A 15,316-nucleotide genomic window follows, 5' to 3' on the forward strand; every position below is an offset into this window, starting at 1 on the left:
GTGCCTGTGGCTACTACTGACTTGGAGGATTCCGAGTTACTGGATGTGGTCAGGGCTTTGAAGGTTTATGTAGCCAGAACGGCTAGGGTCAGGAAAACAGAATCTTTGTTTATCCTGTATGCTTCCAACAAGCTTGGGCGCCTGCTTCAAAGCAAACTATTGCTCGCTGGATCTGTAACACGATTCAGCAGGCTCATTCTGCGGCTGGATTGCCGCTGCCTAAATCGGTTAAGGCCCATTCCACAAGGAAGGTGGGCTCTTCTTGGGCGGCTGCCCGAGGGGTCTCGGCATTACAGCTTTGCCGACCGGCTACTTGGTCAGGTTCAAACACTTTTGCAAAGTTCTACAAGTTTGATACCCTGCCTGAGGAGGACCTTGTGTTTGCTCAATCGGTGCTGCAGAGTCATCCGCACTCTCCCGCCCGGTTGGGAGCTTTGGTATAATCCCCATGGTCCTTACGGAGTCCCCAGCATCCACTAGGACGTTAGAGAAAATAAGATTTTACTTACCGGTAAATCTATTTCTCGTAGTCCGTAGTGGATGCTGGGCGCACGTCCCAAGTGCGGACTTCTTCTGCAATGCTTGTATATAGTTATTGCTTAAATAAGGGTTATATTATAGTTGCATCAGGGTTGGACTGATGCTCTGTTGTTGTTCATACTGTTAACTGGGTAAGGTTATCACAAGTTATACGGTGTGATTGGTGTGGCTGTTATGTGTCTTGCCCTGGATTACCAAAATCCTTTCCTTGTACTGCCAGCTCTTCCGGGCACAGTTTCTCTAACTGAGGTCTGGAGGAGGGACATAGAGGGAGGAGCCAGAGCACACCAGAATGTAAATTCTTTCTTAAAGTGCCCATGTCTCATGTGGAGCCCGTCTATTCCCCATGGTCCTTACAGAGTCCCCAGCATCCACTACGGACTACGAGAAATAGATTTACCGGTAAGTAAAATTTTATTTTTGATCTGATATTGTGTACTAGGACGCAGCTCTGATTACTAATACAGCAGGCGGCATTTGCATGTAATAGACACCTCCTGCTTCGTTTGCGTACAGCGCTAGCAAACCTGACCACACCTGAATGACCCCCTATGAGCAGGAGGTGTGATTGCGGTCTCAAATGGATTAATTGACTTTCACATAAATAACCCTTTGGTTCAGTATAAGTTTATAAACCTTATATCTGATGGTACCAAACCACACTGTAGATTGACATTGCAAATGTGAAACTAGGTATGTGAATTGGGGAGGATTTTTTTCATTCACAATGCACCGTCACTGGGCTGTTTGTGTAATGTAGACACACCAAAGTTGTGTTACATAATAGGAATAAGTGTAGGTGACTTCCCCGTATCGTATGATATGTCTACTATATAGCTGGGCCTTGTATACATGAATAAAGTTTTCACTGCATGGCAGTCCTAGATCTGTATATTTGATGATGGTAGCGCGTAGCCCACGAAGTACGTCTCGTGTCATTCGCTGGCTTGGTGGGTTTATAAGGTGTGCGATAGGCCGTCTGCACATATATCACTTGTTGCTGTCATGCGTAAAAAGGGAGATTTATCTGCGTTGCAAAAAGAGATGATGATTGGCTTTCCGGCCAAGGTTGGCAGTATTTCTGTAACAGTGCACTTCGCGTGCTGCTGTGGTGAAGGTGGAAACTGTGGAGCACCACATGCCATTGATGTGAGAGGTGAATGTCTGCTACACAAGTGCATGAAGGCCGACCGACATGCTACAGTGGAGCAGCTCAACGTCGAAATGAACCTGGGAGCTACCAGACGTGTGTCTAAAACAACAGGTCAGCCCATCTAGCTGCTGTCCGTGCTGCACACGGTGGTTACTCTGGCTATTAGCTGGTTGTCCTTATAATGTGAATCGATCGTGTATGTCTTGAAAAATACTATAAAATATATGTAGATTAAGGACTTAAAATTGTTGACAGTGACAACAATGCAAAAACATGAAAACATAGATCTGTATATTAAAACAGTTGTTGGGGAAAGCCTCAGTATGTGACCTGTTATGGGTAATAGTATTTTTCAGGTGTTAGAGGAAGAGAGAACACTTGACACTGAGGGTTGTTTAGTAATTGTCCTTAAGTAAAGTACTGTTGGTATATGGCTAGGGCCAATAATGAGTTTTGAATTGCAGTGGTTATAGCAATAATGATACGAAATGTGCGTTGACTTAGGGCGGTCATATAAGGCCTGTACCATGCATCTGTGGAATGGGTCTTGCAGTTTCTCTCGCAGTACCCCAAAGCCTCAGCATGACTGACAAGCTGCATCAGTTTGGTGAGCTACCAAGGTCTACGTCGTCTTACGCAGATTTTCTGGCCCCGGCAGATGTGTTCCATTCCTCATTCTTAGTAAGCATAGGCTTTGGCCCGGGTACACATCAAAATGATGCGTTTCCCGGCAGACGACACAGCCGATATAACGATATATCGGTTGGCCATACACACTAAACGTCCCAGCAAATGACCCCTGGGAGCACGCAGTTGGGGGTAAAAACCAGACAATATGGCAAATATATTGTTACGATCCACGTTGGGACGATTTCTCGTCTGATGTGTACCCAGCCTTTCTCAGATGAGCAGTGACTAATGCAATACTGCGTCTTCGGATGCAATACCTGCAGGAGGCATCTTTTTTTTTTTTTTTTTTTTTTTCAGATGCCTACTGCGTCATTACCTTATTTTTTCATCTCTGCTGCGTCCAAAGATGAGCCACCTCTAAATCTGGCCCTTAGTCTTGTAGCAAAGCTGTGATGTACCTTATGAGTTTGGACAGTATGATATAGAATACACACAGATGAGCAGAATAGTTATAAGTCATCAGGTCAGATAAAGCTGATCTAAAGTAATTTGCAACAATATGGGGGAATTCAAATGTTAGAAAAGTCAGTTTGGGTGTCTGTTTTCTCCTGTCTATTTAATAGGAAAAAAACAGACACCCAACTGACTTTTCAAACAATTGAATTCCACTCTTATTGTCTATTCCTATTTACAATGATGACCCAACACCTAAAATATAGTCTATGTTTTAAAGTTAGATAGTATATCATTGAGGGAAGTTAGAAAGAGGATGGTTTAGTGAAGGTTTTATTGTGAGAATTTTTCTGAAACTTGTTTTTCCTTTTTGGTAATATTACTGTAATGTTTATATGTACAGGGCGTATTAATCCATGGCCGGTTCACTAGGCCTTCAAGTATGTTGGGCCCCCTACGGCACTTTAATCTTCACCCTACTATAAGTGACTTTTGGGAAGCAGAGCTTATGCCATCATTTACACTTTCAGTATTTACACGGGCACCAGTTCCAGTTGAAATAAAGTCTGATGATCTGTTTTCTCATAGCGCAATTGTTCTTCCTTTTCTTTTGAAATAGCGCTAGTGTGCCCCCCTTCCCCAAACACCAGCTGACTATGAGTGTGCCTTGCTGCTGCACAAAGTGCAAAGTGCCTTTAACAATTGGAGCCCTAAGGCGCGGGTAACAGTGCCTGAGCAAAAAAATATGATTGGCTCTAGGCTTCAGCCTAGTCAGCCTAATGGGTAATACAGCCCTGTATATGTAAGGAATTTCAGAGGTTTTCAGTGCATAACGGTCTTCTCCATGTTATTACTCTTCTCCTTTATCCTATCGGGGGGATACTGCTGCCATGGCATTATGTTGAGGGGTGTAGGGGCTGGGATAATTTTTTTGAAGACAGTAGCTCCTTTCCTCTGCAACCCCATGTTTCTCCAGTTCTGTATACTGTACATACCTGTATTTGTATTAGGCTCTCCTATAAAATATACAACCATATATTTAAGATAATTTATGTAGTTTAAACCGCACAGCGGAGATGCAGTACGTTTAAAAACCTTTTATGCTTTAACGTGAAAGCTTCTGCTTTATTGAATTGAGTTGAATTGCTATCCTACAAAAGTAATATTTACAATATATTTTATCTTTATAGCTTGCACTTCGAAATGAGGAGGCTGATAATGAAAACAGCAAGTTAAGAAGAGAGGTTGGTATTTTTTTATATATTGTCTTGGATTTATTTTCCAATTAAGCGGGAACTTTGTAAGTAAGCTGTCCAAGCTTGTGCTAAAGTAGATTCTGTGACCAAGCTTTAGGGGGTGAAAACATGTTTAGCTAACTACTAAGAGTATTCATGTCTGACTTTTTATTAGGTGGCAATGAGGGGACAGGGTTGTCAGTTTTTTATTTTGATAAATGATGACAAAAGGTTTTTAAAATAGCTAATTTTATACTGCCATTCTCTTTAGATCAGTGTGAAAATGATGATCCCATTTTACTAGCTGTTTATGTTTTAAACTCGTATGGTCTACTGCTAGCAGCTGAAGTATGTCGTTCTGGGAATATACTATACAATTATCTGGCCGATCTGCCTGTTATTGGCGGATTGCCCAGATAATGCTACAGTGTATCCACACGACTTTTCCGAAACATTGATTGGCCGGACATGCTGGATCAACCAGCATGTCCGTCCAATGCAATATTTAGAAATTGCAAGTCAGTCGCATTTGGCAGTGGTCGCAGCTGATTGATGGACATTCCCTGTGTTCCTTCACTGGGAAGGAACAGGGAAATGGCTTCTCCACAGGGGAGGAACCCAGATCTCGTGTGGCCATACACTATGGGATATCTCAACGTGTATGCAAATCTGAGCTGTGTCAGGCTGTCAAGTAAAATGTCTGTCGGTCTGACAAGAATTTTATCTGACATTTGTATGTATACTGTATTATTGATTACTGACTTAAAAGGAAGTATCTAATTTATATAGTTATAAAGGAAATAGGATAGACTTGCTACAAATCATTCTATGCAAAATAATGTTTTTGTTAGTGCAATCTTTCTAACAGTTTTCCTGCCAGCGCTTAATTTTACTATAGCAGTTCAGCAGGAAAAATGGATTGCGTCACGGTCCATCCATTTTTCTAAAATATAGCATGGAGTCTGGGAGGACTGTCCTGTTCACTTTACATTAAGGAAGGTTTCATTTTTAAGGAGTTCGCCAAACATGGACAGCCTCTTTGAGTTGTCTAGACCTAATTTTGCGCATTAAACACAATAGAGGGGTTTTGCTTATTTGTCTGTTTTATTCTATTTTTCCCCTAATTTATCTATTCATTTTTTTTTAACTTCTCTGTTTACTTTTTTTTCTTTTTTTCTTTGTTTATAATTCTTTTCTTCTAATACTATATGTTGCTTTTCCTTCCATCTCTACTTAATTTTCAAGATAAAACTACTTAGGAAAAAGGTGAGGAACATTGCTCTTGTGTAAAGAAGTGTCATAGAGCTTAGTAGCAAAATAGAGTGTACAAATTGCTTATTTTATGTGAGCTAACGACTTTTACTAACTTCTGACAAACAGAATGAACAGCTACGACAAGATGTTATAGACTATCAGAGGCAGATTGACTCCCAGAGAGAATCTCTTATGTCCCGTGGAGACGAACAAGACTACAAGACTCTCATTTCCAAAAAGAACATGGAACTTGTACAATACCTTGATGAAATTCAGGTATGTCAACCTTGGTTATCTATGATCAATATCCTCTACCCTAGCCGCAGCAATTATGCTGTCAGTTTGATTGGTAGTGTTACCCTTGATGTGCATTAGAGACACAGACAAATCTAGATTTCTGCAGTCCATTAATAATCTTGTCTGCCCTGAATATAAAATATCACATTTCCTTTACAATACAGAGCTTGAATGAATCAAATGAGAGGTTGGAAGTCCAGAACCAGGAAATGACAAGAAACTTGGAAGAATCTGTGCAAGAAATGGAGAAAATGACTGATGAGTACAGCAAAATGAAGCTGATAGTGCAGCAAAGTGACAGCATTATGGACCAACTAAGGAAGGAAAAAGAACACTACCGACTTCAGGTACGTTGTACAAGTATTCAGTAATCAGAATTGTATTATACTTTGCTATTTAACTTACATAAACTCATCACATTTGAAGTGTCATTCAATTGATATCAGTGTTATTTTTATCTATCTATCTATCTATCTATCTATCTATCTATCTATCTATCTATCTGTAATTTGTTTTCTTGAGCTAAACATGCCCCTTTTTTTTTACCTTCACATTCACTTGTGTCTTCAGTTACATACCACTGCATGGTGTTTACGCTTCATCAATGTATCATCCATACGTCTTTAGGGATCTTTCTGAAGTTGTTTTTCCAACTAAAATAAGCCACTATTACCACTAAGGAAATAGTGCAGAATGCATATCCATTGATGACACATCGTATCTGCTATCCATACAGCCGTCAGCGACACACGACTCTGTTGCCGTGAAAAAATTATTATATTAGTTTCAGGTGGTATCTGAGTATACTATTATTGTGTGTGGTGCAGCACTATTTCCAGCAGTGCATTCCACGTTTTGTATCTTGTTTGGATCACATCTTGAACGACTGCTTGTTCAGATGTGGACTTAGTCATATTATTTATACATAATGGCTTTGAACTTGTAGTTGAAATACTTTTTTCTTTATTATTCATACACTGTTCATAACATAACGTCTTTCTTGCTTTGCTTCATGCTTGCTATAGTACGTCCCATACTGCCAAATGTCTGTTTCAGCCATGAGGACATTGGAAAACCATGAGGATATAGCTGGTGCTGGAATAGTCTGGCCACTAACAAGTCATCTTTGAATCAGCTCAGACTCCTCCTCCACTAAACCATGCCCCCTGCCCAGGGCAATCAGTTTTTCTTTTCGTGTCCTTAGGTGTTTGGTACATTTTTCAGCTGCTCCTACAGCTATGCTTTTTTTACCTTATCATTTTATGTTCTATTTACTGTTGGAACTGACCATGGAGCAGCACTCACACCCAATACCCATAGCCATCACCTGGCTCCAATGGGCAGAGCTCTGTCTCTACAAACAGCAGCTCTTCCTCCGCAGACACAGAACAAGGCAATTAGCTGCGACTGGAGCATCTGGGAAATAAGGTAAGCAGCTTCCCGCTATTCCTTATAGCGGCAGGTTGCTCCCTCGGTGTAGGGGTCACTAGATGAAGGTAGAGCCAGTGAGGGTCTAGTGTTCTACTCCCTCATTAGACCACCAGGAACACTGTACTTGCGGGTCACTGTTGATGAAAGCCCTGTAATGGTATCCCATTGGGGAGGGGACTTCTTCCTGTTCTCCTGGGCCTCTTGGCATGCTCCCACTCAGCCAGCCAAGAGTCTTCTAACTCTCCTTCCTTCAGATGCTTAGATATAGTATGCTACTGTCAGGCAACTTTCTTTCTGACACCAGTAATTTTCTACAGTATCCCCCAGTGGCCACTACGGTGCCCTTTGTGGATATTACTTTGTATTGCAATAACATGTCTACTAAAACTTTAATAACTGTGATTAGATCCTTACTGCTGATTAAGTGAGCAGAAGACACTCCTCAGGTTTGGTACGTAAGCACAAGAAGAAGGAAGGATTTACATTGCCTTCTGCGCAGCTGGAAGATCTCCTCACTGAGACTTAGGGGTATATTTACTAAAAATCGTATTTTCCAGTTTGAGGTCAAAGTTCAATCACGAATGACATCGAAAGTGTAAATATGCAACTTTTTGAATTTAGTACGACTAATTTACTAAGCTGCCGTATTCTGCATTTTCGGTTTTACCGATGTCGATGTCATTCGTTTTTTTAGGCAGTGTTTTACGTGAGTGACTTGTAAAACACTGCCGACTTTAATACAATGAATCTCGGCCGGATCTGAGAGATCCATGCTGGGCTTCATTGTGCACCTTGTTAAAAAAAAAAAAAAAGTGTTAAAAAAAAAAAAAAAAAATTGCGTGGGGTCCCCCCTCCTAAGCAAAACCAGCCTCGGGCTCTTTGAGCCGGTCCTGGTTGCAAAAATATGGGGGAAAAAATTATAGAGGTTCCCCCATATTTAAACAACCAGCACCGGCTCTGCGCCTGGTCCTGGTTCCAAAAATACGGGGGACAAAAAGCGTAGGGGTCCCCCGTATTTCTGAAACCAGCACCGGACTCCACTAGCCAGATACATAATGCCACAGCCGGGGGACACTTTTATATAGCTCCCGGCGGCCCTGGCATTACATAACCAACTAGTCACCCCTGGCCGGGGTACCCTGGAGGAGTGGGGACCCCTTCAATCAAGGCCCCCCCCCCCCTCCAGCCACCCAAGGACCAGGAGTGAAGCCCGAGGCTGTCCCCCCCATCCAAGGGCTGCGGATGGGAGGCTGATAGCCATTGTGTAAAAAAATGAATATTGTTTTTAGTAGCAGTACTACAAGTCCCAGCAAGCCTCCCCGCAAGCTGGTACTTGGAGAACCAAAAGTACCAGCATGCGGAGGAAAACCGGGCCAGCTGGTACCTGTAGTACTACTACTAAAAAAATACCCCAATAAAAACATAAGACACACACCTTGAGAGTATAACTTTAATGCATACATACACACCTCCATATACACATACTTACCTTATGTTCACACGAGGGTCGGTCCTCTTCTCCATGTAGAATCCATGGGGTACCTGTGGAAAAAATTATACTCACAAAATCCAGGGTAGAAGGCTCTTCTTCTTGTAATCCATTTGTAATCCAGGTACTTGTCAAAATAAAAAAACGGACACCCGACCTCGCACTGAAAGGGGCCCCATGTTTTCACATGGGATCCCTTTCCCCGAATGCTAGAAACCCCCTCTGACTTATGTCTAAGAGGGTTCCATCAGCCAATCAGGGAGCGCCACATTGGATGTGTGCTCCTGTACTGTATGACAGGCGGCACACGGCAGTGTTACAATGTAGCGCCTATGCGCTCCATTGTAGCCAATGGTGGGAACTTTGTGGTCAGCGGTTGACCGAAAGTAACCTCACCGCTGACCACAAAGTTCCCACCATTGGTCATAATGGAGCGCATAGGCGCTACATTGTAACACTGCCGTGTGCCGCCTATCATACAGTACAGGAGCACACATCCAATCAGGAGGGTGCCACAACGTGGCGCTCCCTGATTGGCAGATGGAACCCTCTTAGACATAAGTCAGAGGGGGTTACTGGCATTCGGGGAAAGGGGTCCCATGTGAAAACATGGGGCCCCTTTCAGTGCGAGGTCGGGGGGTCCGTTTTTTTATTTTGACAAGTACCTTGATTACAAGAAGAAGAGCCTTCTTCCCTGGATTTTGTGAGTATAATTTTTTCCACAGGTACACCATGGATTCTACATGGAGAAGAGGACTGACCCTCGTGTGAACATAAGGTAAGTATGTGTATATGGAGGTGTGTATGTATGCATTAAAGTTATACTTTCAAGGTGTGTGTCTGTATATTTTTTTAGTAGTAGTACTACAGGTACCAGCGGGCCCGGTTTTCCTCCGCATGCTGGTACTTGTGGTTCTCCAAGTACCAGCTTGGAGGCTTGCTGGGACTTGTAGTACTGCTACTAAAAACAATATTCATTTCTCTGACGTCCTAGTGGATGCTGGGGACTCTGTAAGGACCATGGGGAATAGACGGGCTCCGCAGGAGACTGGGCACACTAAAAGAAAGATTTGGTACTACCTGGTGTGCACTGGCTCCTCCCTCTATGCCCCTCCTCCAGACCTCAGTTAGATTTCTGTGCCCGGCTGAGCTGGATGCACACTAGGGGCTCTCCTGAGCTCCTAGAAAGAAAGTATATGTTAGGTTTTTTATTTTACAGTGAGACCTGCTGGCAACAGGCTCACTGCAACGAGGGACTAAGGGGAGAAGAAGCGAACCTACCTGCTTGCAGCTAGCTTGGGCTTCTTAGGCTACTGGACACCATTAGCTCCAGAGGGATCGACCGCAGGACCCGTCCTTGGTGTTCGTTCCCGGAGCCGCGCCGCCGTCCCCCTTACAGAGCCAGAAGCAAGAAGATGGTCCGGAAAATCGGCGGCAGAAGACTTCAGTCTTCACCAAGGTAGCGCACAGCACTGCAGCTGTGCGCCATTGCTCCTCATACACACTTCACACTCCGGTCACTGAGGGTGCAGGGCGCTGGGGGGGGGGGGGCGCCCTGAGCAGCAATAATATCACCTTGGCTGGCAAAATAACCACAATATATAGCCCCAGAGGCTATATATGTGGTAATTACCCCTGCCAGAATACAGAAAAAAGCGGGAGAAAAGTCCGCCGAAAAAGGGGCGGAGCCATCTCCCTCAGCACACTGGCGCCATTATTCCCTCACAGTTCCGCTGGAAGGAAGCTCCCTGACTCTCCCCTGCAGTCTACACTACAGAAAAGGGTAAAAAAGAGAGGGGGGGCACAGATTTGAGGCGCAGTAAATATTATAGCAGCTATAGGGGACATAATTCAGTTAGTCCCTGCATTATATAGCGCTCTGGTGTGTGCTGGCATACTCTCTCTCTGTCTCCCCAAAGGGCTTTTGTGGGGTCCTGTCTCCTTTAAGAGCATTCCCTGTGTGTGTGTGCGGTGTGTCGGTACGGCTGTGTCGACATGTTTGATGAGGAGACTTATGTGGAGGCGGAGCATATGCCTATAAATGTGATGTCACCCCCTGCGGGGCAGACACCTGAGTGGATGGACTTATGGAAGGAATTACGTGCAAGTGTCGACTCCTTACATAAAAAATTTGACGACATGCCAAATGCGGGACAGCCGGCTTCTCAGCTCGTGCCTGCCCAGGCAATTCAAAGGCCATCAGGGGCTCTAAAACGCCCACTACCTCAGATGGCAGACACAGATGTCGACACGGATACTGATACCAGTGTCGACGACGATGAGTCAAATTTAATGTCCACTAGGGCCATTCGTGGCATGATTGAGGCAATGAAAGAGGTTTTACACCTTTCTGATATAAACCCAGGTACCTCAAAAAAGGGTATTACGTTTGGGGAGAAAAAACTACCAATAGTTTTTCCCCCATCTGAAGAATTAAATGAAGTGTGTGAAGAAGCGTGGGCTTTCCCTGATAAGAAATTGGTGATTTCAAAAAAATTACTAATGGCGTTCCCTTTCTCGCCAGATGATAGGTCACGTTGGGAAACTCCCCCTAGGGTGGATAAAGCGCTCACACGTTTGTCTAAAAAGGTGGCACTACCGTCTCCGGATACGGCCGCCCTAAAGGAACCTGCTGATAGAAAGCAGGAGGCTATCCTAAAGTCTATATATACACACACTGGTGTTATACTGAGACCAGCTATTGCTTCAGCGTGGATGTGCAGTGCTGCTGCTTCTTGGTCAGATTCCCTGTCAGAAAATATTGACACCCTAGACAGGGACACTATATTGCTAACCGTAGAGCATATAAAAGACTCAGTCTTGTACATGAGAGATGCACAGAGGGAGATCTGCCGGCTGGCATCTAGAATAAGTGCATTGTCCATTTCTGCTAGGAGAGGCTTATGGACTCGGCAGTGGACATGGGATGCAGATTCTAAAAGGCACATGGAAGTTTTGCCTTATAAGGGTGAGGAGTTATTCGGGGATGGTCTCTCAGACCTTGTTTCCACAGCAACAGCTGGGAAGTCAGCATTTTTGCCCCATGTCCCCTCACAGCCTAAGAAAGCGCCGTATTATCAGGTACAGTCCTTTCAACCCCAGAAAAACAGGCGGGGAAAAGGCGGGTCCTTTCTGTCTAGAGGCAGAGGAAGGGGAAAAAAGCTGCACCACGCAGCAGGTTCCCAGGAACAAAAGTCCTCCCCCGCTTCTTCCAAATCCGCCGCATGACGGTGGGGCTCCACAGGCGGAGCCAGGTACGGTGGGGGGCCGCCTCAAAAATTTCAGCGATCAGTGGGTTCGCTCACGGGTGGATCCCTGGATCCTTCAAGTAGTATCTCAGGGGTACAAGCTGGAATTCGAGGCGCCTCCCCCCCGCCGTTTCCTCAAATCGGCCTTACCGACAACTCCCTCGGGCAGGGAGGCTGTACTAGAGGCAATTCACAAGCTGTATTCCCAGCAGGTGATAGTCAAAGTACCCCTACTTCAACAAGGACGGGGTTACTATTCCACACTGTTTGTGGTACCGAAACCGGACGGTTCGGTGAGACCCATTTTAAATGTGAAATCCTTGAACACATACATAAAAAGATTCAAGTTCAAGATGGAATCGCTCAGGGCGGTTATTGCAAGCCTGGACGAGGGGGATTACATGGTATCTCTGGACATCAAGGATGCTTACCTGCATGTCCCAATTTACCTTCCTCACCAGGAGTACCTCAGATTTGTGGTACAGGATTGCCATTACCAATTCCAGACACTACCGTTTGGACTGTCCACGGCACCGAGGGTGTTTACCAAGGTAATGGCAGAAATGATGATACTCCTTCGAAAAAAGGGAGTTTTAATTATCCCGTACTTGGACGATCTCCTAATAAAGGCGAGGTCCAGGGAGCAGTTACTGGTCGGAGTAGCACTATCTCGGGAAGTGCCACAACAGCATGGCTGGATTCTAAACATTCCAAAGTCACAACTGGTTCCTTCCACACGCTTACTGTTCCTGGGGATGATTCTGGACACAGAACAGAAAAAAGTGTTTCTCCCGCAGGAGAAAGCCGAGGAGCTGTCTTCTCTAGTCAGAGACCTCCTAAAACCAAAACGGGTATCGGTGCATCACTGCACACGAGTCCTGGGAAAAATGGTGGCTTCGTACGAAGCAATTCCATTCGGCAGGTTCCATGCAAGGACCTTCCAGTGGGACCTCTTGGACAAGTGGTCGGGATCGCATCTTCAGATGCATCAACTGATAACCCTGTCTCCAAGGACCAGGGTGTCTCTACTGTGGTGGCTGCAGAGTGCTCATCTTCTAGTGGGCCGCAGTTTCGGCATACAGGACTGGGTCCTAGTGACCACGGATGCCAGCCTTCGGGGCTGGGGCGCAGTCACACAGGGAAGAAACTTCCAGGGACTTTGGTCAAGTCAGGAGTCGTCCCTACACATAAACATTCTGGAACTGAGGGCCATTTACAATGCCCTAAGTCAGGCAAGACCCCTGCTTCAAAACCAGCCGGTTCTGATCCAATCAGACAACATCACGGCAGTCGCCCATGTAAACCGACAGGGCGGCACAAGAAGCAGGGTGGCCATGGCAGAAGCCACAAGGATTCTCCGATGGGCGGAAAATCACGTACTAGCACTGTCAGCAGTGTTCATTCCGGGAGTGGACAACTGGGAAGCAGACTTCCTCAGCAGACACGACCTCCACCCGGGAGAGTGGGGACTTCATCCAGAAGTCTTCCTACTGTTGGTAAACCGCTGGGAAAGGCCACAGGTGGACATGATGGCGTCCCGCCTCAACACGAAGCTAAAGAGATATTGCGCCAGGTCAAGGGACCCTCAGGCGATAGCTGTGGATGCTCTAGTGACACCGTGGGTGTACCAGTCGGTTTATGTGTTCCCTCCTCTGCCCCTCATACCAAAGGTACTGAGAATAATAAGGCGAGGAGTAGGAACGATACTCGTGGTTCCGGATTGGCCAAGAAGAGCTTGGTACCCGGAACTTCAAGAAATGTTATCAGAGGACCCATGGCCTCTAACGCTCAGACAGGATCTGCTACAGCAGGGGCCCTGTCTGTTCCAAGACTTACCGCGGCTGCGTTTGCTTCTGCTGCTGCATGTATGTCTATGTTTTTACCAGCCTCTGTTTCAAAATCCAAGGGTCCCCTTTTTCGGTCCTATTTCTCCCATGGACAGGCTAGCTTCCAGCTATTCTTTTGAGGTCAGGGAGACAGTCCAGGGCAAGTCATTAACAGCTCCCAAAACCACTGAAAAACAGTCTGCATGATAGGCCGGACTTCCTCCTTGGAGTTACCACGGTTGGAGGCCGGATGGTTTATTCTGCCCCTCCTTAATCTTAAATCTCTAAATGTTTGCCTCCAGGTTCCCAAGTTCGAAATTGAGTCCCTCAGGTCCATTGTGCATTCACTGCAACCGGGTTTTCCTAGTGTCCCTAGACATCAAGGACACTTACTTACATATAACTATTTAGGATGGATATCAGTGTGTTCTACAATTTGCTGTTCTCTCAAACCACTACCAATTTTGGGCCTTGCGTTTTGGGTTGCCGACCGCTCTTAGGGTTTTAACCAAGGCAATGTCGGTGAAGGTGGCTGCTCTGCAACTTTGAGGGATCCGGACAATACCTTATTTAGATGATCTTCTCATTGCAGCCCAGTTGGTTGACATTCTGCACCTCAGCCTGACAATTCAGGTCCTTCATTCCCATGTGTGGCTACTCACTTGGCGCAAATGCAGCCTAATACTTTCTCAGCGACTGGTGAACCTGGAGGCCCTCTTGGATACTCTGGTTCAGAGGGGTTTTTCTCCCTTGAAACGTGATTGTTTCCCTTCAAGTGATTGTGTGATCTGTTCTCCGCTTATGGAGAGTGTACATGCATCTCTGCATGAAGATTGTAGGCAAGACGGCCTCTACCTTCAACATGATTGATTTTGCTCAGTTCCATTCTAGGTTCTTACAGTAAGATAGTCTGTGTAAGTGCAACAATTCTCACGTTCAGATCAAGTCCTAGCTGATTGTCACCTCCAGGAGCTTGTCACTCGCTCCTCTGATGGCTTCAGACATCTCACTTTGACAAGGGTTGTCCATTCCTTGTTTGAGAGTAGACCTTAGTCACTACGAATACCAGCCTCCAGGGCTGGGGAGTAGTCATGCTGACAACACCATTCCGGGGTCATTGTACGGAATGGGAATCCTGACTTCCTGTCAGTAGCTTAAAACTTCATGCAATTAACAGGGCCCTGTGTCAAGCAAGTCATCTACTCCAGCACCGTCCAGTCAATGTTTCTTCGGACAACACCATTGTGGTTGCCTACATAAATCCTCAAGGAGGCACAAGGTGCCTCCAGGTCATGTGAATCATAAGCAGAATCCTCTGGTGGGCAGAATGTTTCTTCCTGACTCTGTGAGCAGTCTGTGTTGCAGGGTTAGACATTTGCGAGGCTGGATATACTTCCTGAGAGTGATCTCTTCACCCGGACGTATTCTAACAGCTTGTTGACTGTTGGGACCCATGCCATAGACATAATGGCATCTCAAAATAACCACATACTGCCTTGTTGCTGGTCCAGGACCGGAGGCATTGGATTCTGGTGGATGTGCTGTGTTTCATAATGAACAACCAGCCAAGATGGCTGCCTCAGCTTTTGCATGCTCCTGATCATCTCCATAAAACAGCTTAAATTCACCACAACTGACCTATGAATCATCATAAATATCCAAGGACTTACCTTTAACTTGTACTACTCTACGCGGACATCTCATCAAAACCAACGGATTGCATTCTTGCGCTGTGATACTGGATACTGGATTGAAATCTC

The 15,316-nt window shown here is 45.3% G+C and overlaps 1 protein-coding gene across 1 annotated transcript in view; it reads left to right on the forward strand.

The window, feature by feature from the left end:
* CEP290 (centrosomal protein 290) overlaps positions 1-15,316 on the forward strand; it is a 497,171-nt gene that overhangs the window by 75,041 nt on the left and 406,814 nt on the right. Inside the window, exons 7-9 of the mRNA XM_063927658.1 lie at positions 3,967-4,020; positions 5,392-5,541; positions 5,727-5,909. Of these exons, the coding sequence (XP_063783728.1) occupies positions 3,967-4,020; positions 5,392-5,541; positions 5,727-5,909 (387 nt within the window). The remainder of the gene's footprint in view (positions 1-3,966; positions 4,021-5,391; positions 5,542-5,726; positions 5,910-15,316) is intronic.

The sequence above is a fragment of the Pseudophryne corroboree genome, chromosome 6, assembly GCF_028390025.1.
Source record: "Pseudophryne corroboree isolate aPseCor3 chromosome 6, aPseCor3.hap2, whole genome shotgun sequence".
Taxonomy (NCBI): Eukaryota; Metazoa; Chordata; class Amphibia; order Anura; family Myobatrachidae; genus Pseudophryne; species Pseudophryne corroboree.